Here is a 27,965-nt window from a genome sequence, read left to right as displayed (position 1 = left end):
GGCCCCTGATGTCATAGTCTGCAAGATGCAACAATATGCAGGGCCCCTGATGTCATAGTCTGCAAGATGCAACAATATGCAGGGCCCCTGATGTCATAATCTGCAAGATGCAACAATATGCAGGGCCCCTTATGTCATAGTCTGCAAGATGCAACAATATGCAGGGCCCCTGATGTCATAAACTGCAAGATGCAACAATATGCAGGGTCTCTTATGTCATAGTATGCAACATGCAACAATATGCAGGGCCCATGATGTCATAGTCTGCAAGATGCAACAATATGCAGGGCCCCTGATGTCATAGTCTGCAAGATGCAACAATATGCAGGGCCCCTTATGTCATAGTCTGCAAAATGCAACAATATGCAGGGCCCCTGATGTCATAGTCTGCAAGATGCAACAATATGCAGGGCCCCTTATGTCATAGTCTGCAAGATGCAACAATATGCAGGGCCCCTTATGTCATAGTCTGCAAGATGCAACAATATGCAGGGCCCCTGATGTCATAGTCTGCAAGATGCAACAATATGCAGGGCCCCTGATGTCATAGTCTGCAAGATGCAACAATATGCAGGGCCCCTGATGTCATAGTCTGCAAGATGCAACAATATGCAGGGCCCCTTATGTCATAGTCTGCAGGATTCGGTTATGGGCACAGTAACGGGGAGTTATCCTATCTTCTTAAAGCGGAAATCATTTAATAAAAACCAGGCTGACAAACTTGTTATAATCATGCATGTGTCTGGACGTCAGTCTCTTACATAAGGACTTTGGGGCTGATTCTGTTTGAGTAAGCTGAGAATATCGCAGCTCACCGAGTGCCAGAGAGCCCAGCCCCCGAATTACCCCTCCTTCCCCGCCACCAAGTCCCGTCGTTACCATGCGAGGGGATGTGTAATGAAGACAACCCCTCTCGCGTGTTGCCGCTGCAGGAGAAATCCTTCAATGGTCCCGATCTCACCCGCCTTCACAAAGGGCGTCAGCCGCCCACCCCTGCACACTTCCTACCACCCGCATTCCCATGGGTGACACCCGACCCCACCGCCGTCTGGCCCACCCCGATCCCTGCGAATAGCTCGGCGACTATTCGAGTCGCCGAAGTCATTTGCAAAAAGGACCTGCACATGTGCATAACAGAACATGCGCAGTTTCCCAACCATCGGATCAGGCCGAATTTGCCGCGTTCCGAGGGGATTAGAATAACCCCCTATATTGTCTTTGATGCAGTTTTATTTTACTTTTCATCATTTTTTTTGGTCGACACCATTCTACCCAGGTCAGGACCTGGGTAGAAGTCCTGTGTAAAGGGAAACGGCGTGACCCATTTACACTGCCGCTGACTCGGGTCTGACCCGGGTTTTTGGGGCGGTGTAAAAGGGGTATACTTCAACTTGCATATCTACATATAATCAGTAGTATGGCATTGAAATTCTGTTTCCACATAGTCCCCATACTAACCATTTGTTTCAGCGACACACCAGGGCCGGCTAACCCAGTTGCTCATGAATAATGTTGTGTACAGTACCCACTGAGACGTTCAGTTCAGCAGCAATATCACTAACTTGAATGTGTCTGTCGTCCTGAATCAGACAATTTGTGTTGGACGTGATTGGCCAGTCAGACCTGCTCATCTTGGTCGTCATCCTGGTCACCCAGGTCTGATGGAGGAGCCTGAGTTCCCTGTTAAAGGGAGCTTGGCAGTGGGGAGAGAGATGACAGGCTGCCGCCACAGCACAGCCTCTCTCCCCAGCCCAGCGCATGCTGCTCAGTGCTGTGTGCTTAGCGGCTGCCTGTCCCCTCTCTACCTGTGCAGGTGTGCACACCCCAACCGGTGCCTGCCCACACACATAAACTAGTTATATTCTTTTCTCGTAGGGACGTGGCCATGCCCCTACCAGTAGCCATGGCCAATCCTATGGCCCCTCACCCTCCAATATTTTCTGGGGCCCGGCCAACGCGTCGGCGCCCCTGATAATGTTATCACTGTACACCTCGACAAGTCGGCAATGAATTCCAGCCTATGATCTGTCCTTTGGATGTACAAATCTGATGTTTTTACCATGGTTCTGCCAGCCTTGCCATCTTACCGCTGATGTTGGCACAGTATGACTGGTATGAGGTGCAGCCTAATGGCCTTGAGGGTAAGCAGTGACCTACCTGCTCTAGATGGAAACTAGAATGACTAGAGAACATTACACACGTTAGAGGTCTGGTTATTTTACTAAATGAACCAGCCTTGTATAGAGGCAGTACGGATGGTGTAATGGTTAGCCTCACAGTGCTGAGGTCATGGGTTCCATTCCCACCATGGCTCTAACTGTGCGGAGTTTGTATATTCTCCCCGTGCTTGCGTGGGTTTCCTCCGGGTACTCCAGTTTCCTCCCACAATCCAAAAATATACTGGTAGGCTAATTGGCTCCCAACAAATTAACCCTAGAATGTCTGTGTGTGCGTGTACATGTGGTAGGGAATATAGATTGTAAGCTCCACTGGGGCAGGGACTGATGTGAGTGTTCAACTATACTCTGTAAAGCGCTGCGGAATATGTGTGCGCTATATAAGAAACTGTTAATAATATATATATAAGCAATAAAACAACTTTTTTTATATAGTTATATAAAAAGTGTTCCTTTATAGTTTTGATAAACGAATGATTGATATGCTATAACAGTCTTGTTCTTCGTAGCACAGTCCTGAACTTGTGTGTAACCAATATAGTTACTGCAGATTGAGATCATTTTGGGGGCTGGCCATTTGTACTCCAGCTATGGGATGTTATTGGTGTAGGAAGCGCTAATAACTGTTTTTTTATATTGTACAGAGATTTATTATTAGATTTGCAGGAATTGTCCTATAGCCCTTTATGCTAATTACCATTTGGTTTCCACAGAAACCAGTATTATAGAAGCATTAATGAATATGAAATCCCCTCATTAATATATTGTTTTTTCCTACAGTACTTCAGTCCACTTGATAATTTCATTTTAAACATATCTACTGTTTCTACCAAGTGATTGACTTAAAGGGCATTTGGTATTTCAAAACAGCGAAAGTGTCATGTTTGTACGTAACCCTGATTCTCGGTTCTTGTCAAATAATGTGATTTTATCGCGGCATAAAAATGACCTTAGCGGGCATAAATCTGCAGGAACACAATGACTGCGCCATTTATTTTCGTTAAACTAGAGGAGGCCTGCTTCATTTGGCATTTGTAGTCTGCAGATTTCTCTTTTATGTATCTCCAAATCCATTTATTGCACATAAAATTCATTGGGAGGGATGGCATGTGCGGCAGCCAAGTCTGTGCAGCAGACAGCTTCTGTGGGACACACAAGTGTCTGTTCTCGTACACTGCGGCTCTCGCCAGCCAGATTCCAGTAGTGGATTCGATGCCTCGTGCATTTCTAAATGGGTCTGTAAAGAGGAACAGGATGCAAGCTAATAGCTACTGTGATATTAGGTCATTCTACTCATCTCAAAGAAAAGGGATGCAAATGCTGTATGTTTAGTCTAACCGACACTCCAATATTACATTATGGCACACAGTTTAGAGGGTCACCAGCACAGGGCTGTAGGCTGCATTAATACATGTGTCACTTTAGCTTATCAATTTAATAGGAACCTCAACTGTATCCATTACCTAGTGACTGAACATGGTCCAAAAGAAGAGGAGTGGCTATGGTATATTTGGGTGACAATGTCTGGGTCAACTCCACAAGCAAAAGTCTACACATAAAAATATTTACCTTTTTTATTTGTCAACTATAGTCATATCAAAATTTTCTTGTGTCAACCTTTTGACCATATGTATGTTAACCATATGGCTGTTGACCCCAGCGGAGGCTTACAGAGGAGGGACTGCAGCACGGTTCACAGTTCAGATGGAGGAGCAGCGCCAACTGCTGTTCCAAACTGACTCCCTGGCAGTTGTTGTGGCTCCTCTATTTGAATTTTGACTTGTCCTGCAGTCCAACCTCTGGAGCAGCCACTGGTTGACCTAGACATTGTGTGTCAGACATTAGGGAGGGATGGGGGAGGTCACAGAAATGAAAGAGAAGTGGTGGCATTTCCACAGCCTCCTGATGCCTACATTACACAGATCTTGGGCCTGGGAGGCTGCAGAGGCAGCACTAGTCCCTTCCTCAAAAATTTGCTATGAAGCTTGAAGTGTTTCAACCCTACCTGGCAGGGCCAGGGGCATTTTAAGAGAGGAGGAAGCCCATGAATAGCCTCCTCCGGCCGGGTCGCCTCCTCTTTGCCGGAAGCAGCGCAGTGTGTAATAGGGCCAGAGCACTAGAGTGTTCAGACCCTACTACGCATTCACCAATCTCTGGAAAAATGGTGCGGCACCCATTTTCCCAGTGATTTCGGCAGCACTTTTGCCGTCACCGCTGGACTCTGAAGGATAAGTGTAAAGAATAATGCAGTGTGTGTGGTGTGGTCCCCCCAGGGAGCCCGTGTGCACCCATAATAAATACGCGACTGGGCAGGGCCCAGACATTGTAACTGGTGCTCTTCATTCGGCTACTACCTCTGAGTGATATCTACACAGGAACCTGTTGCTCCAATCCCCGTGTACAACTAACAGGTCAGGTTTTAATGATAGCTGCTTGCGGAAACAGGTGACATTATTAATTGACACAACAAAACATACAAATTCACCTGTGCATGATTAAAGAAATCCAGAAAACATGAGTTGTTGAGGGTACTTGTATTTAAGTTCAGATCCACTGATCTATTGTATTCACAAAATTAAGAAAACTGTGAAATCTATAAACTTATCTTTGTAAGATTTTGTGATTGCCATCCGAAGTCAAAAATGGCTGCCTCCGTGTTTTTCTGGTAAACATCTGCACTGCACTGTTGTGAACAGAACATCAAAGAATAATAGCAAGAGTATCGGCACATTAGTTAATGTCTGACTTGCTTTGTGGGTATTTTGGCAATTTTCTCTGTAGCAAAGGAGAAAGAACTAAATTGTATTACATTTGTGCCCTGTTCCCATAGCAGGAAGGCACAAGACTTTTATGGAAATTATACTGGGCTTAGAAAATGTCTGGTAGTTGAGTAAAGGTCAAGGAAACAACCTAATGGCCAAAAAACAGGAATAGTAAAAAAGTCTTAGGCCCTTATTCTAGTTGAATCGGACGGATGCGTATATCGGACAGGAACCCAGTGTTCTTAGCCCCGCCTACCCTACGGATCGCTCACACCGTCCGAATGCGGTAAGAGGCCGACCGAACCGGCCGTGAGTGAATGTTTCATGTGAACACCTCCTCCATCTGTGGGAACCTCCCCCATCCTCCGATGGTCACCGGCCATCGAATGATGGACCGTGCGGTGCTCCAGAACACTCGGACATTTTTCCGTATGAAAGCAGGGATATGGGCGGGCAGCTGACATCCGGCTATGTCCTATGTCCGCCCCCCACACGTGCGTCATGGCCACATTACAATGCGTACGCCCAGCGTTTTCATGGGAACGCCCATGAAACGTGGGGCGTACGCATATGGTAATGAGCCCAAACAGCCCTTCACGCCCCTCTCCACCCCCTGTTCGGATGTTTCCATACGATAATTTTCTGTACAGAATTCACGCCGTGTTCGTACGTGTGAGGCGTTCGCACATGCGCAGATACGCCTCTGCACATGCGCAAACACCAACCATCGGCCGTCCGTCTGCGCTCGGAGCCATCCGACTCAATCAGAATAAGGGCCTTAGTTTCCTGAAGTACCGCTCCCAGAATCCTCAATCACAGCAGTATAGCAGCAGTTATTTCGCTCCTCCGGGCCACTTTTCCTGCAAAAGACTCCAGTCCAGTATTTTACACAAACTACCGTTATTCATCTCTTCAGAAATACAGTTCCCCGCTGTTCTCTGTTAATGACATTTCTTGTCTGCTTGTCCTGCAGTTGGATAATCTTCTCCGAAATTCAGATGTGAAGAGGGATTTTAGAAGCATCCGCGTCCGAGACCTGGGGCCGAGCAACTCCATCAGAGCCATAGTGGAAGCACATTTCGATCCAGGTTTGCTAATTTAGATAGACGTATGAAATGTGCAGTGAGAGTAATTAGATTGTGCCTGGTTTATTTTACTTAGAACCACCTTGTCATGATCAAGGCTGAGATTGACTAGAACAGCAGACTTTTTTGCATTCGTTATGTCATACATTCTAAATATGCATATAGCCTGTCAGTCAGAAAAAGCAGATCTCGCAGTGCCGGTGACCTCCGGTGAACCGCGCATTGGCAGCTCCGTTCTATACTGTCACTGGTAGAGGAAAGTTACAAATATGCTCTTTATTTGCATGCAGGTTACGTTTAGATAAGGCTTGGAAACAATTTATTTTTTAAAGGAATTTTCTGGAGTTTATGAACTGACAATAAAAATGGTAACATAAATAATAGAGGTCGTAGGTCACCTTGCCAGGAGGGGCCCACTCCATACACAGGGCCAGATGTACTAAGCTTGAAAAGTGATAAAATGGAGAGTGATAAACCACCAACCAATCCGCTTCTACCTGCCATGTCACAGTCTGTGTTTGAAAAATGACAGGTAGGAGCTGATTGGTTGGTGGTTTATCACTCTCCATTTTATCATTTTTCAAGGCTTAGTACATCTCACCCACAGTCAGAAAGGACTCTCACAAACAGACTGTAATACCTACACGGGTGTTTCAATCAATCCTGTGGTCACATGAGTTGTGCTGAACCCCCCCACACACACACACACACACACACACACACACCAGGTGCCAGCCAGAACAACCAGCCTTGAGGATGGTGCAAGAACCCCTCACTGTCCCAGGAGTCTTGTCCACTTCTTTCCTGTTGCACCACTACCCCATCAGCCACCACTTCCTAGTCCGAGCAGTTCATAAACCCATAATTTTCCTGCATAAGTACTGAGCGGGAAGGGCCCGATATTCCCCACAGGTAAATTTCAAGAGTGATGTTTAGAGTGATGCTGGGTACACACAAGTAATTCCCATGGCCGCCAATATAGTATAGTATAACTATATAAGCAGTGCCGTAGGAGAAGGATATAGTGCATACACACTGACCAATATCGTTGATATCGCTCAGTAACGTCACCCGCCCCTCCCCTGTACATACAGTTGCTGGCGATAGTGTCAGATTGAGTTGCGTGTACAGATGACGGGGGTCAGGGGAGTGTCGTTAACAACTCATGGCCATGCGCACTATTAACACTTGAATGTACACCCTAGGTTATGTACAAGATAACAATATTTTGCCCAGTGTGTACCCAGCTTTAGATGGACTTCAGGGATACCAATGAAACCCGTACAGTGGCGGACTGCACTCAGGGTGACCCTATTTATAGAACGTAACACACAGGGGCTGTTTTGAGTTTTTCACATAATCATCCATTTCCACATATTCTGTTTAATCTCTGCTATTAGCATACCTTGCTTGATGAAAATATAGAGTATGATTTGTTTGTGCAAATGAAGAGGTATGTTCTAGAAGAAGACCTTCATGTACATTAGATGATCTAACGTTGGCTTCCTCTAATGCCTACCGCATTGCACACAGATGGTCTCCAGGGAGCAGTTCCTTCCCAAGTGCAGCATGTTCTGAGGCTGAGCTGGGCAGCTGGTGCTCTTACATTAGGGAAGTGAGAGCTCCCTAATGTATAATGCCAGCAGGATGCAATTGGGTAGCATTGTCTCGTCTTCTTTATTTCAGCTACCAGCCTGACTTCCCTGGATGTGCAGAAAGCATTACTGGCAAGGCTCAAGAGCAGCAAGAAGAAGGCAATCACCGTAAAGAAGCCCATTCAGGACAACGTGAAGTTCTTGGACTTCGGTGAGATCCCTGGTACATTGTCCTGTTTCATTTTCTAACTCTAGAACCCATTATTCCAGTGGGAAATATTGTTTAATTGGATTTCTTAATGCAGACATGATATTTTGGCCCATGGCTGTAACTAATGATTGCTTATAGGGGCATTAATCTCACTGAAGGGATGTTGGCCGGTGCTGGCTGGTATTCTCTCCAATGTAAAAGTCAAGCTGCGGTGTGTCCAAAGACAGAATTAAGGCATATTGCATTCAGAAGACTTGCCATGTTAGCAGATGTACAATGAATGCAGCACTGCCGTTGTGGTCACATTAACTCCTATCTTCTAAGATCATCATTTCACCTGTGGTCACCTCTTGGGTTCTGTGCTGTGTGCACACCAAGGGGGCCAAGGCTGAACCTTTTCCTACCATGTTTCTTGTGCTCCAGAACCATTGCTAGGTTCTCAGAGCCCTGGGAGCTGGATACACAACCAAGGGAACAACAGTCAGAATCAATCCATCCATGCACAAGGTGTAAAGTTCCAGCTGACACTGCTACAGTATCTGGTGTTCATGTCCTGCAGCAGTTTGAGTATGTAAGGAAAATACCCTGGGAACTGTGCATGAGCCAGGGAGCCTGGGCTCCTGGTACCAGGCGTAGCTACGAGTGTCCGTACCCGGAAAATCTGAGTAGTTCATAGCCGGGTAATACATTGCACTGCAGCCCATAACATTCCATTTATAAAATCTACTAAACATTGAGCTCTGGTATTATCCTACGTTTGGTGTAATGAACCGCCAGAACATTCTTTGCTAGGAATGCCTGCACAGCAACATGTTGAGGCTTTGAAATCGCAGAAGGAGACTCGCAGCTGCTTTGAGATAAGGCTAGCTTCTCAATGAGCCATGCCTAGCTAAAGTATCATCAGTGCACAGACACAAAACCATAATTACAAGACAGCGGGGGGGACTCTGCTGACCCACTTTATGGGGAAGGCAGAAAAGATGACAGCTATTTTGTAGAGGCTTTATCGCTGTACGCTGTTGTTCAGCACTGGTAATAAGGTCTGCTGGCAGGCCAAACTTCATATATGGCGATATAGGTGATGAAGTGGAGAGAGATAAAGTACCAATCGGCTCCTAACTTCCATTTTTCAAACATACCTTGTAAAATAGCAGTTAGGAGCTGATTAGTACTGTATCTCTTTTACCACTTTATCACTCTGTAAGGCATAGTACATCTCCACCATAGAGAGGTCGTGGTCTACACTTTGCTAATCAGTGCAACATGAATTCAGATGGAGGGATGGCCTTAGTTTATTTTATTTGCTGGGATTGTCCATATTGCTGAGTGTTATGTTCCCTAAATGTGAATTTTCTTTACTAGACTGGGTACCGGCTTTGGTCGCGACAACGACAGCCGCAACGACCAGCACCATGGCAACAACCAGCACTGTAACCACCACTATGCCAGTTCTTGCTGCAACTACCGTAGCGGCTACACCATTTCCTAGAAGGTTATCAACGGTCAGGACCACTCCGGTACCTCTCCTTCATCACCCAAGCACCACCATAAGAACGACGACAAGAAGGCCGGGTACTACTACCAAGAGGCCAATGACCACTGCCCCTGCTGCAAACAGGCGGAAACCATCCAACAAGAAACTCCGACCATGTGATTCGCACCCGTGCATGCACGGCGGGACCTGCGAGGATGACGGCAAAGAGTTTACCTGCAGCTGTCCAGCTGGAAAGGGAGGAGCTGTATGCGAGAAAAGTAAGGTCACAGGTCTACTGGGCTAAGTTCTCAGGATATTTATAAGTAGACGTATCCTTGCAAGTACACTCATCACCTACATGTGACAGAGGCAGCCATTTTGTGGGCTTAACCAGTAGTGATGATACACAATGAACTAGTTGACTAACGTACGTTGAGCACAGGCAAATGCAACTTGTTTACCATATGAGTGCATTGACCCTTATGACACAAAAATGTGGACGACGCAAGCTTATTAAATACACAATGATAAGGTTGGCTTGTAGTAAACCAGGCCATGATACAAAGGCAGCCATTTCCTGAGATGCATACAGCGAAGTATTGGGCGACATGACCCTATTTTACCATACAGGTTCCTATGAGTTCCTATGAGTAATGTACAGTACCCCTGATTGATTCCCAACTCTGCATCATGCCCTTAGTGCCTCATTGACTTTCCAGTCCCTTGTGAATTTCTTGGTTGCGCCCAGCACACAAAATAGCTGTCATCACTGCTTACAAGTGACAGGTTAAATATATCGTACATGTACGTACATTTTTTACTGTAACTAACAAAAATCACATTGACCGGGCCAATTCTGACATCAATTTTAAAAGTAGTTTTGCGTGACCTGAAATAAAACGCACATATTTACTTGCTGATGTCAGTTTTGGCTTCGTGTGAGAATATTATGTTAATTGGTCCTGTTCAATGAATGGTTTTTGCAATACCACAAACCTCATTAACGTCCAACCTACTGTTGCCCAGAGCCCAAATTATAACATACAGTGTCCCTCTTTACATGCCCTGAGGAAAGTCACACTGAAAACACCGTATGGTGTTTTGTTATAGAGAACATTACCCATGTATGTAAATGCTGCATTTAGGAAACAGAAATTACGAGTTCGCGTCCGAGCGAATGAACCAGAATAAGTCCCTTTGTCTGTCCCTCTGACACCAAATTTGTCTCACTTCACTCTCTCTCTTGAAAGGGAAAGGGGGGCTTTCAATACTTTGCTATGGGGCCCAGAGAGTTCTACCTACGCCCCTGCTTCTGCCTGTCATTTTATAGAATACACTACCATAACGATCATGCTGTAGGTTGCTATCGGCAACTCCTCCACTCTTTTCACTGCTTGATACATGTAGGTTTGACACTCGGTGAGGAGTGCAGTAAATTGCCGCACGCATTCGAATCGTATATGGTTATTATTTTTGCAGATATTCAGTATTTCATCCCTGGCTTTGGGGGAAAGTCTTACCTGGCGTTTAAGATGATGAAGGCCTACCACACGGTGCGCATCGCCATGGAGTTCCGCTCCTCTGAGCAGAACGGTCTCCTGCTGTACAATGGCCAGGTGCGGGGAAAGGATTTCATCTCGCTGGCAGTGCTGAATGGCTTTGTGGAGCTCAGGTACATGGAGTCACCATGCTATTGCCAAGTGTTGTATTGAACATTGTATTTCCACGGATAAACTAACTATATGATGCTGTTACTTGTACATTTTTGTATTTATAGTTTTACTGTATTGCATAGTGGCAGTGTCCTATATTAATGCTGTAGCCTCTTCACATACTGGGTATTGTTATATTACTAAAGTATACACACATATTCACACCTGATCGCAAAGCTGCTATTTTCTCAAATGGACAAAACCATGCTGCACTGCAGCTGGGGCAGATGTAACATGCGCAGAGAGAGATTTAGATTTGGGTGAGTTGTTGAACCTGAAATCTAAATAGCAGTGTAAGAATAAAGCAGCTAGTATTTACCCTGCATAGAAACAAAATAACTCACCCAAATCGAACACATGTTACATTTCACCGACCTGCACTGAACATGGGTGTGTCCGTTTGAGAAAAAAAGCAGCTTTGCCCATTAGGTCTGAGTAACCCCCAATTATTACAAGATCTTTCTACATTTATAATATGAATTGTGTCCCCATTCTGTATATAATACAGAAGAATCCTATCTGTATGGTGCCTTAGCAGTAACATGCTGCACTTTTTACTATGCCATCATATTATTCCTAGTGTAATGATGCTACTGCACTGCGTACCATATACTGCCATGTACATATTAATATCTGTTCTTTCTGTAATGTCTTATTTACCTTTCTACAGTTATGTTGTTTTCTATAATGCCGACCATGCTGTATCTGTAAAGTACATTCTACAATGATGTAGCTATACTGTACATTCTAAAGTGTTTCTATACAGTACACTCTAGAATTGTGTAGCAATACAGTACATTATATAGTGTTTCTATATAGTACATTCTACGATGGTATATCTATACAGTACACTCTACAATGGTGTATCAATACAGTACACTCTACAATGGTGTAGCTATACTGTACACTCTACAGTGGTGTATAAAGACAGTACATTCTACAGTGGTGTATAAAGACAGTACATCCTACAGTGGTGCAGCTATACAGTACATTCTACAGTTGTGTAGCTATACAGTACATTGTACAGTGGTTTAGCTTTACAGTACATTGTACAGTGGTTTAGCTATACAGTACATTGTACAGTGGTTTAGCTATACAGTACATTGTACAGTGGTGTAGCTATACAGTACATTGTACAGGGGTGTAGCTATACAGTACATTCTACAGTGGTGTAGCTATACAGTATATTCTACAGTGGAGTAGCTATACAGTACATTCTACAATGGTGTAGCTGTACTGTACATTGTACAGTGGTGTAGCTATACAGTACATTGTACAGTGGTGGAGCTATACAGTACATTCTACAGTGGAGTAGCTATACAGTACAATGTACAATGGTGTAGCTGTACTGTACATTGATGTAGCTAGACAGTACATTGTACAGTGGTGTAGCTATACAGTATATTCTACAATGGAGTAGCTGTACTGTACATTGTGCAGTGGTGTAGCTATACAGTACATTCTACAGTGGGGTATCTAACAGTGTTCTAGTTGTACTGTGTATTCTAGAATGTTGTAGCTGTACTGTATATTGTACAATTGTCTAGCTGTACAATACATTTTACGATGATGTACTGTAGCTGTACAGTACATTTAACAATGTGGTTCCAATACTGTTCATTTGACAATGTTGTTCCCGTACTATCCATACATTAATATAAGCTATGATCTGTTATTACTTTCCAGGTTTAATACTGGGTCTGGAACTGGAATAATTACCAGTAAAGTTCCAGTAGAGCCTGGCAAGTGGCACCAGCTTGTGGTAAACCGCAACCGCCGCAGTGGTATGTTGTCAGTGGATGGAGAAACGCATGTGAACGGAGAGAGTCCATCAGGTACAGACGGCCTGAACCTAGACACGGATCTGTTCATAGGAGGAGCCCCAGAGGACCAGATGGCTGTGTATGTATTACCCTGGTGATAACTGAGATCATTTTACAGGACTGTAGTGTATGTATGCAGCCAGGTTTACGATGAGGTGGACGTTATTTTTATTTTATGGGTAGAGACTGGGAGGTGGCTACTTGTGTACGCAGGAATGGCCCATTTGGTGGGCGTGTTATGGGAGTGTCCCTGGTGTGTCAATGCAGTTGCACATAAAAGCAGAGATGCCGGCCCAGGAAGCCATAATCAGACACTGCAGTTGCCATAGTAACTGATGTTGGTGTCGAACAGAGCACCAATCCATATTAAAGGGTGCTCAGATGCTAATAGCGGGTGTCTTACTACTTGCACATACGGTTGTACAGATGTACAAAAGGGAAGGCGCTTGTAGTGGGATATACATAAAGTAGCAGACGGGTGACCACCAATAGACGCTGCTGCGTGTGACTAAGAATCAGGCCCATAATGTTTATGTGGAGTAATATAAGGTATGAAAGGTTGCTATTTCAGTTGCTACCTCTATTGCTGTACTTGTAGACATGTCACTGTTGCTCCCATCTGCAGATGCTGCAGTGACAGATTGTCTCTCTTCTCAGATATTACTGTATAGAATGAACCTAGTTTCAGTGCATGACTATAAATACATCTTATATACAGTGGGTTAGCAGCGATGAACTCCAACTCCTTCCATCTGAAAGCTTGGAGCGATTACATTTATTATTAGAATGATCTTGCAGTAAGTGTTATCTCAGTGTCAGGATTGATGATGTCACTGGTATGACAGAGTGTGAGCTCATGAGACTGCTCTGTACTGTATCACCTGCTTGGTGGCTGCAGCTAGGAATAATGACTGGAGGCTGTGAGACTTTCAGTGCCCCAGATACATGAATAATACAGGCTGTAGAGAGTTGGCACATGAGGAACGAGATGACACACGCTGCCTATTTGGGGAGCCGATTTGAATTTCCAATATTGTGCAGCAATTTTCTTGGCTATTTCCGAGAGTCTTCAGGACTCCGAAACCCCTGGCTGTCAAGACTGTACTATGGCAGCGCACCGCCGATTGCTCTGCCAGCCACTAGCAGAGTCTTGGAGAATTATTTATCCTGGCTTCTTTGTTTAGGGTGGCAGAACGGACCTCTGTGTCCAACGGCCTCAAGGGTTGCATCCGCCTCCTGGATGTGAACAACCAAGTGTATAACTTGCAGGAGGGAGGAGCAGATGTCTTCTACGGGAGCGGCGTCGGTGAATGTGGGAACAATCCATGCCAGCCCAATCCTTGTCACAATGGGGCCCTGTGCCAAGTCAAAGAAGCGGAAATGTTCCACTGCCAATGTCTCAATGGCTACACAGGTGGGTCTTATAGCACAGCATGAAGACCTGGTCACAGCATTTATATACCGAATAGTGCTGAGAAAACTAGATTGTAAAATGTAATGGAGCTGTCATAGGGCGCTTGGGAATGACCCCCCACCCCGCCACCCACCACCAGATGGACCTTCTACCTGTGGCACTAATACACAGACAGGAAGAAGAGATTGGGTCATCCACTGACGAGTCCTTACTGGCTTCATGTAGGCGGCAGCCCAGGAGTGGCAGTAACTGACAGACGGGGCAAGGTATTAGGGTGGCAGGGTGCAAAAGCATAGTTCTAGATCTATATGCTCTGCAAGCTATGTGTCTCATGTGCAAGGACAAGGTGTTACAATAAACGTTAGCCTGCATGGCTTTCTTTATGCCAAGCAAATGCTCCCTAGACCCTTATATTACATAATGTATTGCTCTCCACTACAAACCTGTCCTTTACATGTTTATCTTTGTCATGTGATTTCAGGTCCTACCTGTGCAGATGAGCGCAACCCATGTGACCCCAACCCCTGTCATGTCTCAGCAACTTGTCTGGTGCTACCAGAAGGCGGAGCCAAGTGTGAATGCCCAATGGGCAGAGAGGGAGAGTTCTGTGAGAAAGGTAAGCCACTAGTCCCGGCAATGCTCACAGATTCTCCTATCAATCAGGTTCCATATTTGTATGATGAGAGGAAACATTACCGGCGTGGAGACAGAGTAGCTTCATGTCTTTGGGCCAGATGCACTAAGCTTCAAAAGTGATAAAATGGAGAGTGATAAACAGCCAGCCAATCAGCTCCCACCTGCCATGTCACAGGCTGTGTTTGAAAAATGTCAGGCAGGAGCTGATTGGTTGGTTGTTTATCGCCCTCCATTTTATCACTTTTGAAGCTGGGAGACATCTATGTCTTCAGCTATTAAATGCTACATGTCCTGCTTGTATCTTCATATTGTAAAGCAAAGGTCTATGCGAGATGGTTGTAGGGCTGAAAGGCAGTAGTGCTTAATTATCCTCTTGTTTCTCCGCACAGTTAGTGACCAGGATCTGAATCTGCCCTTTTTGCCTCATTTTAATGGCTACTCTTACCTGGAACTGAAAGGTCTACAGACATTTGTCACTGACATCACGTAAGTTGGCTGTGAGGGGGATTTTACAGAGACGTATTAAATACTGTCAGCAAACTTAACAAATAATAGTTTCCTTCATACAGTATATGGTATAACCCTACTGGTCCAATGGAGTACGATTTATTTAAATTTCGAACAAGGAAAAACAATTTGCGTACCAGTGATATTATTGGCTGCTTGGTCATTTATAAGAAGCCTTCACATAATCAGTGGTCAGGCCCACAAAAAGGCTGCTTTCATTTTGTGTAAGTCAAGCATGTCCAAACTATGGCCCTCCAGCTGTTGTGAAACTACAAGTCCCATCATGCCTTGCCACAGTTTTGCTATTAGGGAATGCTAAAACTATGGCAAGGCATGCTGGGATGTGAAGTTTCACAACAGCTGTAGGGCCACAGTTTGGACACGCCTGGTGTAAGTAATGGCCTATTCTTAATCTAGATTGATCTGGGTGTCAGTTTAGGGACATAGGTTTATGTTTTCAATTAATAAGGAATTTTTTATTCTAGTTCCCATCTTACAATTGTACACAACCGTTTTACGCCCAGCATCATGAGTCTAGAACCCCATAGGTCTGATATCGTGGTGTAGACTTCTGTAACACTGGGATAAGATAGCGATGGGACATCCCGACTGCGGTCTTATTTTATTGTAATAATATATATTCTTTGTTGCTCCCTAGGGATAAACTTGCCATGGAGGTAGTGTTCCTTACCAGCAGCCCCAACGGACTTCTCTTCTATAATGGGCAGAAAACCGATGGAAAGGGGGACTTTGTGTCTTTGGCCCTACATGATGGACATCTGGAATACAGATATGATCTAGGGAAAGGAGCAGCTGTTATTAAGTACGTTATAGAGGATATTAATATTAATATTCTCGCCCCTACTATACGCTAAGACAATGAATGGTCAAGACTTTTCTCTTGTTTTTCACAAAGGGGGGTATTCCGATGGGGGAAATATTCCCCATGGGGGAAATAGTGGCGGGACCCTATTCAATACTGTCTTCCCTGACAGCATTGAACAGGGATCTCCACAGAACGTGCCCGACTTTACAAGCAGAACGGGACAGGGTCACGTTTCTACGGCCAGCATGACAGTCGTGACCCAGCATTGAATACCCCCCCCCAAACCTCTAATATTACTGTTATTGTTATTACTATAGAGGGTTAACATTGCTTCAATAATAAAAAAAAAAAAAAAGAACAGCCAAAATAATTGCTAAACACCGTCATTTAAATTATTATAATCTAGTGTTCATTAGGACAAAAACTCCAAAGAATGTACGTAATTGTAATTGGAACGCATTGTCTGAGACGTTTCCTGCGCCTGATAATCTTACATTATGTTCAATAAGCAAACAGTTCTTGAATATAGCAATTCAGCCACCCTGAGAAGTCTGACTGACGTGGGTGGGACATACTGACAGGTTTTCTTTATCATATGCTATGCATTTTCTAAAGGAACATGGTCATAAATGTGATTTGATATTCCGACAGCATGCACATATTCTGGCTTTCACATGGTAACTCCAGGCGGGGGAGACGTAAAGGACAGTTTGAGTGCTGAAAGTAGAGGGTTTGGAAGTTTTAACGGAGATTGGGAGAAAGTTAGTGAAAGCGGTTTGACGTCAAAGTTCAGGCAGTCACCAGCAATGTGCGAAGTGCAAGTCGCTAAATTCTGAGCATTGTATGTTTACAATCACTCAGTGCTAATAATGTTCACTGCATACAGTATAATTATGTTATTATGCTAAGCCTTTGTTGTTCACAGCAGCACATAACAGGGATGTCTATTGTCATTGTAAAGCTAGCCGGCAAAAACCCACCACAACGAAAACTGTTTCCTTCAAAATAATGTGGTCGTTTAAACGGTTTCTCTTTTCCTCCTTCATTGTAAAGAGATCGTATTCTTTTATGTAAGCGGAATATCTATGGTTCTGTTAAAAATATCATTCTGAAAGCTGTACCTGTTTTAGAATATACTAGCTGAGGTACCTGGCGTTGTCCGGATTTGGTTGTGCAGTTCGTATTACTTAAACTTTGTTCTTCTTCTGTTTTAAGCTTAACCGCTCGCCGTGCCCATGGTGTGACCGGCATACATCTGTCTGTGGTGGGCTCCCAGATCTGACCACAGTTTTTTTTCTTAAATCCCATGTCCTCTACCCCTTTCTGTTATGCAACACTGTCATATGCTGCATCCCTGACCCACTTTTGTAGTGTCTGGACCCCTTTTTCTGGCCCCCGGGACCCCGGCGGTGTCAGGATTGCGGATGTTAGTGGCTGGGAACGTAACCTGGACCCAATCAATGTCCTCTACTCTTTGTTATGTTTCCATATTTCGCTTCCCTGACCCACTTTGTGTAGTGGCCGGACCCCAGCGGGGGAGCTAGGGGTCCGGCCAGATTGTAAATCATACTGTATGTGTACCAAGTTTGGGGTAAATTGCTCCAGACTTTCCAGAGTTATGTTGGATATCTTGCTTCCCTGACCCACTTTGTTGTTGGCGGACCACTTTTTAAGCCCCGGGACCCCCACTGAGGTGCTAGGGGTGTAGTTCCCCCACAGTATTTTTTACAGCTTGTAAGGCATATGTGTACCAAGTTTGGTGTAAATTACTCCAGGCATTCCAGAGTTATGCTGGAGCATACATACACACATACATGGGGCAGCATGGGTGGTGTAATGGTTAGCATTACTGCCTCACAGCACTGAGGTCATGGGTTCAATCCCCACCATGGCCCTAACTGTGCGGAGTTTGTATAGTCTCCCCGTGCTTGCGTGGGTTTCCTCCGTGTACTCCGGTTTCCTCCCACAATCCAAAAATGCACTGGTAGGTTAATTGGCTTACAACAAAATTAACCATAGAATGTCTGTGTGTGCGTGTACATGTGGTAGGGAATATAGATTGTAAGCTCCACTGGGGCAGGGACTGATGTGAATGTTCAAATATTCTCTGTAAAGCGCTGCGGAATATGTGTGCGCTATATAAGAAACTGGTAATAAATAATAATAATAATTATAATAAATAAATATACTGTATATATTTAGATTTAGTTGAATTTTTATCAAATAGAAGAACCCTATGAAGCTGTGATGAACAAACTCCAGAAAATATTCTTCATCACAAAAGCCATGTTCATCTCTGTGGAATACTGGTCAGCAGGTGTTAAGCACAGACTTAGCGCATTGCCGGCTAATCCTGGCTCCCTTCATGACTGACCCGGAGCTTATGGGTCACTCAGGAGTGCAGGAGCTGTATGCCCAGTCTCAGATGTACGGTGCAGGTTCATTAAACATAAAAATAGAAGTAAATGTAAAAATCGTAAGAAAAAAAACCCATAAAAGATTTTAATTCCTCTGTGAGAAGAAAAAATGATTTATTTTAATAATAAAGTAGTTTAATTGCATTTGCTGTCTCCATCCTGTAATGGTGGTCATAGGACAGCTGGTGGTATAGGTACCGCTGCTGTTCTAACATACGCGGTAAATACTGACGTTTCCTCATGCTTAGCTGGATTTAAAGAATTTATCAGCAATAATTAGACCCCTTCGTATGAAAAATCCAAGCGAAGTGAGAAGTGAAGTGCAGCAATATGGCTGCTCTTTGCACCTTTATGGATGTGGGAATGATAATCAGAGCCTGCCACCTGTGCGAGGTATATTAAATGTGCTTTTTATCTGTGTGTGAGGTTATTTCCAGCGTTATTTGGATTGCACTTTCTGCAGTCGGGTTTGTAGAGCCGGTTATGTGAAATCTCTACTGCAGCACACTCTGTAACTAACACGGTAACTGTCTGCTTATTCTAGGAGCAAGGACAGAATCCCCCTGAACACCTGGGTTAGCGTCACTGTGGAACGCAGTGGGAGGAAGGGTCTGATGCGTATCAATAACAAGGAGCAGGTCACAGGAGAGTCACCGGTAAGACCTGAGATAAGACAGACTGAGAAGAGGCAGCGAGTAAACATGACATGCACAGAATGTATGATGTGTGACACTGGTGGACTGTCACATCACTGAACACAGGGGGGATGCTTCCCTACAGATCATGGTGAATCCTGGACAATATAAACGGCAGCTTCTGTTCCTTATGACTCCCATTTACCATTTTTCGATGGTGCGGTTCTGCGCATGGGTGAATACGCCCATGCGCAGAACCCCTGTGGGAACACCTTCGGTGACTATCACACTCGCTGATGTGTTTGCACGGGCAGGGGAGTGAAAGGGAGCGAGCAGGGGCCGGCAGCAGGGGAATGCCCAGAATTTTATGGGCGCCCCCCCATAAGAATTCTGGGCGTTGCCCTGGGAATGCAGGCATGTTGATGCCTGTGTGGGGCAGGCGTAGACTGACTTTTATTTGCGAGCGGGTGAAAAATCGTTCGATGGTGAGCAACCGTCCAATGATTATTTAACTCGTGTTGCCTTATATACAAGGGGATGTGTAAGCGCACACATCCCGATTCGCGCGTCGGGGCGGCAGGCTGTGTTACCTGTTCGCAGCCTAGCGCACAGGTCTGAATGAGGCTCTTAGTCCAGGTTTCTGTGTAATCCTCTATAACCAGAAGTGCACACATGGGCCGTATCTGCATTTCCCCACAGGGGGCAGCGCGAGACTAATAGGTGGCGCATTGCCGAAACCTACGAGGTCAGAGTGACTCCGCACCACCACTATATTTTAGCTAATAGTAATAAACTTACACGCAAAACTAGATGGTTACTATAAGACAGGAGAAGCCAACTCCAGTCCTCGAGAGCTACCAACAGTTCACGTTTTCCAGCTCACCTCGCAGGTGCACAGGTGCACTCATTACTCACTGGCACATTATAAAAGATCCACAGATGGAGCTAATTACTTCACTTGTGATTCTGTGAGGAGACCTGGAAAACGTGCACTGTTGGTAGCTCTCGAGGACTGGAGTTGGCCACCCCAAATATAAGACCACTAAATACCTTCAACTATTACATCAAAATCTTAAAATTGCAGAAAAGAGATCTGGTTACTGCCGTGTACTTTCTATGTGTTATATGATAATGGTGTTGTTAATCCTTTGTAATTATTACTGTAATTATAGGTATTATCAGTTACACGCCTTATTTCTAGGATACGGGTGGCGCTGGTCCCTTGCTGTGTACACTATCTGTGCAGGACTTTTCGCCAGCCGAAAAATCAGCAAATTTCACCCATTTGTAGAGCGAATTAGATTCGCCCTATTCAGTCTCCGTGCCGATTGTTCACCTGGGCAAAAAATCTTGCGAGTAACCATCGGATAATTTTTCGTCTGTGCGGCCGCTTGCGATTGTTATATCGGATGATGAGTGCAAAACATATGCTTAAAGCGTTGTCCCTGGGCGATTCCCCGGTGACGGCTTATTTATCTAGAGCGCCAAAGCGGTCATGGGCATCTCTGAGAATCACTGTCTCAGTGACATGTGCACAGTACAACTTCTCCTATTACCAACGCCAGGTCCCTATCTGTTCCCATCATGGATCCTATGCTAAAAATTAAATGTATGTAAAAATCCAGTAGTGTGCCCGATTTATACATTACCTGCTGTGCCATTGGCCGCCTCTGGCTCTGTAGCCATGTGCCATGCATTTTACTAGTGAATGAACCTACCCAGTAAGTCGCGAATCCCCTGGAAATTCTACTTAAACATCACCATGAGATCCCATCAGATGGCTATTTAAAGCACTGTAATTACCAGATTAGACCACAAATTGACTGCATTGTAGGAGAACTGTTAAATAGACATAATCAATAGCACTTTCCTTCCAGCCTAATTACAATCAGTGCGTACATCAGAATCTTTTTCATTGTGTTGAGCCCACAAATCTGTAACACAATTACAAAGAGCTGTCACTGTCCCCCCCCCCCCCCCCCCCCCCCCCACATCTGGTCATCTAATAGGGTGACAGCTATCAGGGGAAAGTACTGTAAGATGTTTCCATTTATGACATTAGTGTGCTTTAAAAAAAAAAAAAAGAGCATTTTTTAATTGACTTCAAATCTTTTTCAAAAGAACAAAAAACAAAAGCGGATGACAAGTAGTACTTGGCATGGGGCCATACAATTAAGAGACGGACGTCTACATTGTTTGTACGAGATGTCTGGGCTGCTAGCATGGACTGATGCTTTAATTGCCGCCGAGTGCTCTATAGGGATTGGTGCTCAGAGAGAATGTTTCTAACGCTTGCTGAAAACTTTGAATTGTGGATGGCTGACGCTGGCCGCCCCGGCACGCCGGATCTTTTACATTCCACTGATGACTTCTTTTCTTCCCCTTTTATCCTCTTCTCTCTGTCTCTGCTATTGTTGCGCTCTCTGGATTTCAGAAATCCCGTAAGGTAAAGATAAGCACATGTGTTTCATCCCATCTCCCATGTGATTCTCCATCCCAGCCCTTCTATTAATCACTCTTAGAATAGATTACGTATCTGCTTTGGTTTCTGTTCCGCTTCTTTTCCTTTTTATGTATTTTTTCTGTTTTTTTTTTTTTCCTACATTTTTTTCCCTTCTTACATGGAGACTAAACCTTTTTTTTTTTTTTTTTCAAGCATTTTCCAATCATTTCCAGCCATCCATCTGTGTAACTCCAGTGAGCATCAAGTACTAATTAACATAGACCTTTAATCAATGGTAATAGAGCAGGGTGTGTTATTATGGGAAACAATTGGGGCCAGTGCTGAATACGTAAGCATGTTTGGCAGCTGTACATCAGAGGTGAGAATTTGGGGTCGATTTTAACAATCGTGATTGAAGGAGAACTATAGCTGTAAAATATGAGGTGATTATTCTCTTCTGTATATGGGAATAGATACACACAACGCTGGTACAGTAGCTTTGCTTTTTATATAATTGCAATTTTTGCAATGTCTGAAATCTATACTAGACCAGCAGAGGGCGCCATAGAAACACTGAAATCTGTAGAAGATTGCTACCATGCATTCAGTGAAATTGCATGGAAAGGTTTCACAGCTTCAGACGGCCCGGGATAAGCCCTGCTGGTATACTTTAGAAATACAGCAAACTATTTTTTTTTTCTCCTGCATTCTATTATGTAATATGCCAGGAACAGGGTACCTTCTAGATGGCTGATGTTATCGATGAGGCTACCACAGACTCATTTAGTTGGGTAAAATGAGTCTTGTAGGGCAATACGGTGGCTGGAGTGATGAGTGGGTCTCCGGAATCCCAAGTCTAGTGTTTGTTGGCACAGTTAGACGGTCAGTGGGTAGTAAATGGTGTGCAAATGTGGGAATACCGCTCATCTTCCTTTCATTCCATGCACTGTCTGTGTCCATTGTGTAACTTGTTTCCCCTCCCTCTTTCTCCAGGCTCCGCACACTGCTCTCAACCTGAAGGAGCCCCTTTTTGTGGGCGGATCTCCGGACTTTAGCAAATTGGCTCGAGCAGCAGCCATTTCTACCAGCTTTGAAGGCTCTATCCAGAAGGTAATGAGACAGAGGACGCACGTTAGGCATGAGACCGTATTTAGTGGCATTGTAGGAATAATACATTTCCCTATGGCCCCAGATGTTACTTGTAGGTGGTATTGTTCTCCTTCTCCTGCACTTACCTATCCACTGTGGGTGCTTATTACCCTGAGCTTACTACGAGGCTGGTTATATAGAAAGACAAACCATTATTCGATAGGGTGGAGGGAACATGATACCAAGTCAAGAAGATCCAGGTTCGCTAACATGGCTATTTTTTTGCAGATTTCAATCAAGGGGCTTCCTGTACTGAGGGAGGAAAACATTGTCCACGCCATGGAAATCTTTCCATACCGAGACCACCCCTGTATCCAGAAACCAAACCCTTGTCACAATGGAGGACTCTGCACACCCAAAAAAGACAGCTTTGAGTGCATCTGCCAGAGAGGTTTCTCAGGGGGCAACTGTGAGAAAGGTAAGTGTACCAATTCCACCACAAACCTATGACACTGCACAATGCAGAGACTTATGGTACAGGATCTGACGTTATTGTCACATCACTTTTATTGGCAAGCTGCTCAATCAGAGATAATGTCATTCAGGTGCCAACAGGGAGGGGTAAATCTGGTTAGGAAAAAAAGCAGTTTGTATCCCAATTGCACACTGAATGAGAAATATACATATAATAATCACATAATACAGAGATCTTGGTTGCATATATCTGCAGATATAGGGCTAAGCCCCCAGGCCGTACGTCAAGGCATCTCTGTCACTAGGGGTCCCTAACACTGGGTATGGGTCTGGGGTGTGGGCCCCCAATATGCCGGCACAGGCTGACTACTCCAGGGCAGCACACAAATGAAAATTAGTAGGGGTTAACAAGAAGCACATAAGTGCTATGTAAGGAAGTGAAGGTGTGGGTAAAATAATACATACAATGTGATAGGGAAAAACATAAATTTTAATAAAGTGTTAGGGTGTGCTAACCTGGAGCAGACCAGCCATACCAACAAAGAGGGAATCACACTCCCAAACCCATCCCATGCACAATAACAAATTTTTGGGCCTAATAGCCCAGTGTAAGGCCACATGATAATGGCTTACAACATCTGAGAGCCAGCTTACCTGGAGATACCCCTGGCTTCTCCAATGGCACTCAGGTGTCAGCAATCCCTCCTAATGCTGACCCATCTGTGCCTCTCTCAACTGCACAACACTTTTATTGGCAAGCTGCTCAATCAGAGGTAAGGTCATTCAGGTGCCAACAGGGAGGGGTAAATCTGGTTAGGAAAAAAAACAGTTTGTATCCCAATTGCACACTGAATGAGAAATATACATATAATAATCAGATAATACAGAGATCTTGGTTGCATATATCTGCAGATATAGGGCTAAGCCCCCAGGCCGTACGTCAAGGCATCTCTGTCACTGGGGGTCCCTAACACTGTCACATGGTTGTCTCCTCACACCTGAAGTTTAGCAGAGGAGACACTGCATCAGTACTGAGCTCTCCTCACACGGCAGACAGTGCTGGGTTCTGTCACACACAAGCTGACAGGAGTATTGCTGCTTTCATATGGCGGCGACAACAGACTGTAATGCTCCCTGGCTAATACATCGATGCCCAGGACATGTCTGTGTGACAGTGCCACAAAGCATCAGTAGTATATGCATGAGATGGCTAATGTAATGTTTAATGAATGTATTCTAAAGTGGTACATAATCCTGAGAGCGCAGCCTATCAATTCACTAGAAAGTACTGACATCACTTAGACACAGACGAGGCGCGAGGTGATATATTTCTCTTAGCGGGAGATTCTCTATGCAAGAAATGCGGTAAAAACCCCGTTATCTGGGTTTTTACCGCATTTTGGGATGCTGTAAGCATCCCCCGCCGGGTTAACGCGGCGGGGGGGGGCATCGCCAGAAAAATCTGGCGATGCCCCATAGAAGCCAATGGGCTTCTACCGCATCCCACCGCCGCCCCGCAACGACCCCCGCCGCCCCACACGGACCCCCGCCGCCCCGCATCGCCCCCTCCTCCCTTACCTGTGTCCGGGCAGCACAGCGCAGTGCCTTTGACCTCCTCCCTGCACTGATCCTCTTCCGGGTGCAGGGAGGAGGAGAGCCCGGCGCAGCAGCAGCAGTAGCGCCGGGTGTGGGAGGGAGGGGGGAGCCGCCGGGACCTGCTGGGACCCGGCGACTCTCACCGCAAAGGACAGCTCTTAATGCAAGAGCTGTCCTTTGCTATAATTATCGCATATGTTAGAACATATGCAATAATTATAAATGCGATGGGCGGCAAAGGGGGGCGGAGATTCTTAGAGAATCTCCCCCATAAGCTGAATATTCAGGAAGATTGGGTCACCCTACACACTGTGCAATATCCTTCTCTCACGCTGGGGAGCTACACCATGGGATAAGGCCCATGTTAGAGTGGATTTGGATCTTGGGGTACACAGGACTGAGGACTCTATGAGCTGCTGCTTAAAGGGTGACTTTCATTTTGCCTTACATCTTGAAACTTGTCTATACATTTAGGTGGGAGAACGCGCCCTTCTCCTGATTCATTTACCGACCTTGAGGGTCGCTAAAAGTAGTTCTATATAAATTTGCCCTGAGTCTAGTCTGTTTAATCGAGAAAATTGGGGTCAGCGGAATTATAAAGATTCAGGTGTTCCATCACCCCCCTCTACAATCACTTGCACCTTATTGTTACACTTCAGTTACCATTCCTAAATGGGAATGTTTTAGTTCAAATATCCTCTACTTAGCACAATAAATTATCTTTATTATAGAGTTTATCAAAATTAAAAGGGCACATCAATAGGCACAATTGGCCCTTTTGTGTCATATCCATTTTCAGGTAGAGTGTCACTATATTTGTACATGATGATGTTAAGGATTCCTTCCCTGGATTCTCACACTTCACAGCTGAATGAACAGGAGATACGGAAAAAATCAATAAATAAAATGAACTGTCAGACAGATCAAATTGGAGCTTTGTTCCTGCATAATGCTTTCACCTTCTGTACTCACACAGGATATAGCTCAGACTGGCGTTACTTTATTCCTCTGATCCCTCCAGCTATATGGCTGACCATTGCAGCACCTTCACCTTCTCTCATCCCCCTGCTGTATGGCTGACCGTTGCAGCACCTTCACCTTCTCTCATCCCCCTGCTATATGGCTGACCATTGCAGCACCTTCACCTTCTCTCATCCCCCTGCTGTATGGCTGACAGTTGCAGCACCTTCACCTTCTCTCATCCCACCTGCTGTATGGCTGACCATTGCAGCACCTTCACCTTCTCTCATCCGACCTGCTGTATGGCTGACCATTGCAGCACCTTTACCTTCTCTCATCCCACCTGCTGTATGGCTGACCATTGCAGCACCTTCACCTTATCTCATCCCCCTGCTGTATGGCTGACCATTGCAGCACCTTCACCTTCTCTCATCCCCCTGCTGTATGGCTGACCATTGCAGCACCTTCACCTTCTCTCATCCCACCAGCTGTATGGCTGACCATTGCAGCACCTTCACCTCCTCTCATCCCACCTGCTGTATGGCTGACCATTGCAGCACCTTCACTTCCTCTTATCCCACCTGCTGTATGGCTGACCATTGCAGCACCTTCACCTCCTCTCATCCCACCAGCTGTATGGCTGACCATTGCAGCACCTTCACCTCCTCTCATCCCACCTGCTGTATGGCTGACCATTGCAGCACCTTCACCTCCTCTCATCCCACCTGCTGTATGGCTGACCATTGCAGCACCTTCACCTTCTCTCATCCCCCTGCTGTATGGCTGACCATTGCAGCACCTTCACCTTCTCTCATCCCACCAGCTGTATGGCTGACCATTGCAGCACCTTCACCTCCTCTCATCCCACCTGCTGTATGGCTGACCATTGCAGCACCTTCACTTCCTCTTATCCCACCTGCTGTATGGCTGACCATTGCAGCACCTTCACCTCCTCTCATCCCACCAGCTGTATGGCTGACCATTGCAGCACCTTCACCTTCTCTCATCCGACCTGCTGTATGGCTGACCATTGCAGCACCTTCACCTTCTCTTATGCCTCCAGCTATAAGGCTGACCATTGCAGCACCTTTACCTTCTCTCATCCCACCTGCTGTATGGCTGACCATTGCAGCACCTTCACCTTCTCTCACCCCACCCGCTGTATGGCTGACCAGTGCAGCACCTTCACCTCCTTTCATCCCGCCTGCTGTATGGCTGACCATTGCAGCACCTTCACCTCCTCTCATCCCACCTGCTGTATGGCTGACCATTGCAGCACCTTCACCTTCTCTCATGCCTCCAGCTATATGGCTGACCATTGCAGCACCTTCACCTTCTCTCATCCCACCTGCTGTATGGCTGATCATTGCAGCACCTTTACCTTCTCTCATCCCACCTGCTGTATGGCTTACCATTGAAGAATCTTCACCTCCTCTCATCCCACCATTGCAGCATCTTTATCTCCTCCCATCCCACCCATTGTATGGCTGACCATTGCAGCACCTTCACCTCCTCTTATCCCACCTGCTGTATAGCTGACCATTGCAGCACCTTCACCTTCTCTCACCCCCCTGCTGTATGGCTGACCATTGCAGCACCTTCACCTTCTCTCATCCCCCTGCTGTATGGCTGACCATTGCAGCACCTTCGCCTTCTCTCATCCCACCTGCTGTGTGGCTGACCATTGCAGCACCTTTAACTTCTCTCATCCCACCTGCTGTATGGCTTACCATTGAAGCACCTTCACCTCCTCTCATCCCACCTGCTGTATGGCTGACCACTGCAGCACCTTCAACTACTCTCATCCCCCTGCTGTATTGCTGACCATTGCAGCACCTTCACCTTCTCTCATCCCACCTGCTGTATGGCTTACCATTGCAGCACCTTCACCTTCTCTCATCTCACCTGCTGTATGGCTGATCATTGCAGCACCATCACCTTCCCCCAAACCACCAGCTGTGTGGCTGACCATTGCAGCACCCTCACCTCTTATTTCACTATCACAACCAGCCTGCAGCTGGCACATCCAGCATCTTACAGTGCTTTATTTTACCCAGTCACTCAACAGCTGTGCTTGCTGACCCTTCCAGCACCTCAGCACTCCCTAATTTATAAATATAGGCAACTAA

The 27,965-nt window shown here is 45.4% G+C and overlaps 1 protein-coding gene across 16 annotated transcripts in view; it reads left to right on the top strand.

The window, feature by feature from the left end:
- AGRN (agrin) overlaps nucleotides 1-27,965 on the top strand; it is a 445,469-nt gene that overhangs the window by 391,034 nt on the left and 26,470 nt on the right. For 9 of the 16 annotated variants that reach the window (XM_083163268.1, XM_083163265.1, XM_083163264.1 and 6 more), the window contains 13 exons: nucleotides 5,913-6,027; nucleotides 7,711-7,842; nucleotides 9,193-9,582; nucleotides 10,784-10,976; nucleotides 12,703-12,918; nucleotides 14,024-14,253; nucleotides 14,735-14,869; nucleotides 15,279-15,375; nucleotides 16,055-16,219; nucleotides 19,184-19,295; nucleotides 21,709-21,720; nucleotides 22,711-22,827; nucleotides 23,095-23,284. In XM_083163268.1, the coding sequence (XP_083019394.1) occupies nucleotides 5,913-6,027; nucleotides 7,711-7,842; nucleotides 9,193-9,582; nucleotides 10,784-10,976; nucleotides 12,703-12,918; nucleotides 14,024-14,253; nucleotides 14,735-14,869; nucleotides 15,279-15,375; nucleotides 16,055-16,219; nucleotides 19,184-19,295; nucleotides 21,709-21,720; nucleotides 22,711-22,827; nucleotides 23,095-23,284 (2,104 nt within the window). The remainder of the gene's footprint in view (nucleotides 1-5,912; nucleotides 6,028-7,710; nucleotides 7,843-9,192; nucleotides 9,583-10,783; nucleotides 10,977-12,702; nucleotides 12,919-14,023; nucleotides 14,254-14,734; nucleotides 14,870-15,278; nucleotides 15,376-16,054; nucleotides 16,220-19,183; nucleotides 19,296-21,708; nucleotides 21,721-22,710; nucleotides 22,828-23,094; nucleotides 23,285-27,965) is intronic. The other 7 variants (XM_083163275.1, XM_083163274.1, XM_083163267.1 and 4 more) reach the window with 2 other exon arrangements.

Source organism: Crinia signifera, chromosome 19, assembly GCF_055691185.1.
Source record: "Crinia signifera chromosome 19, ASM5569118v1, whole genome shotgun sequence".
Classification (NCBI taxonomy): Eukaryota; Metazoa; Chordata; class Amphibia; order Anura; family Myobatrachidae; genus Crinia; species Crinia signifera.
Note: the sequence above shows the minus strand (reverse complement) of the source record. Positions and strands in the feature narration are given on the sequence as shown.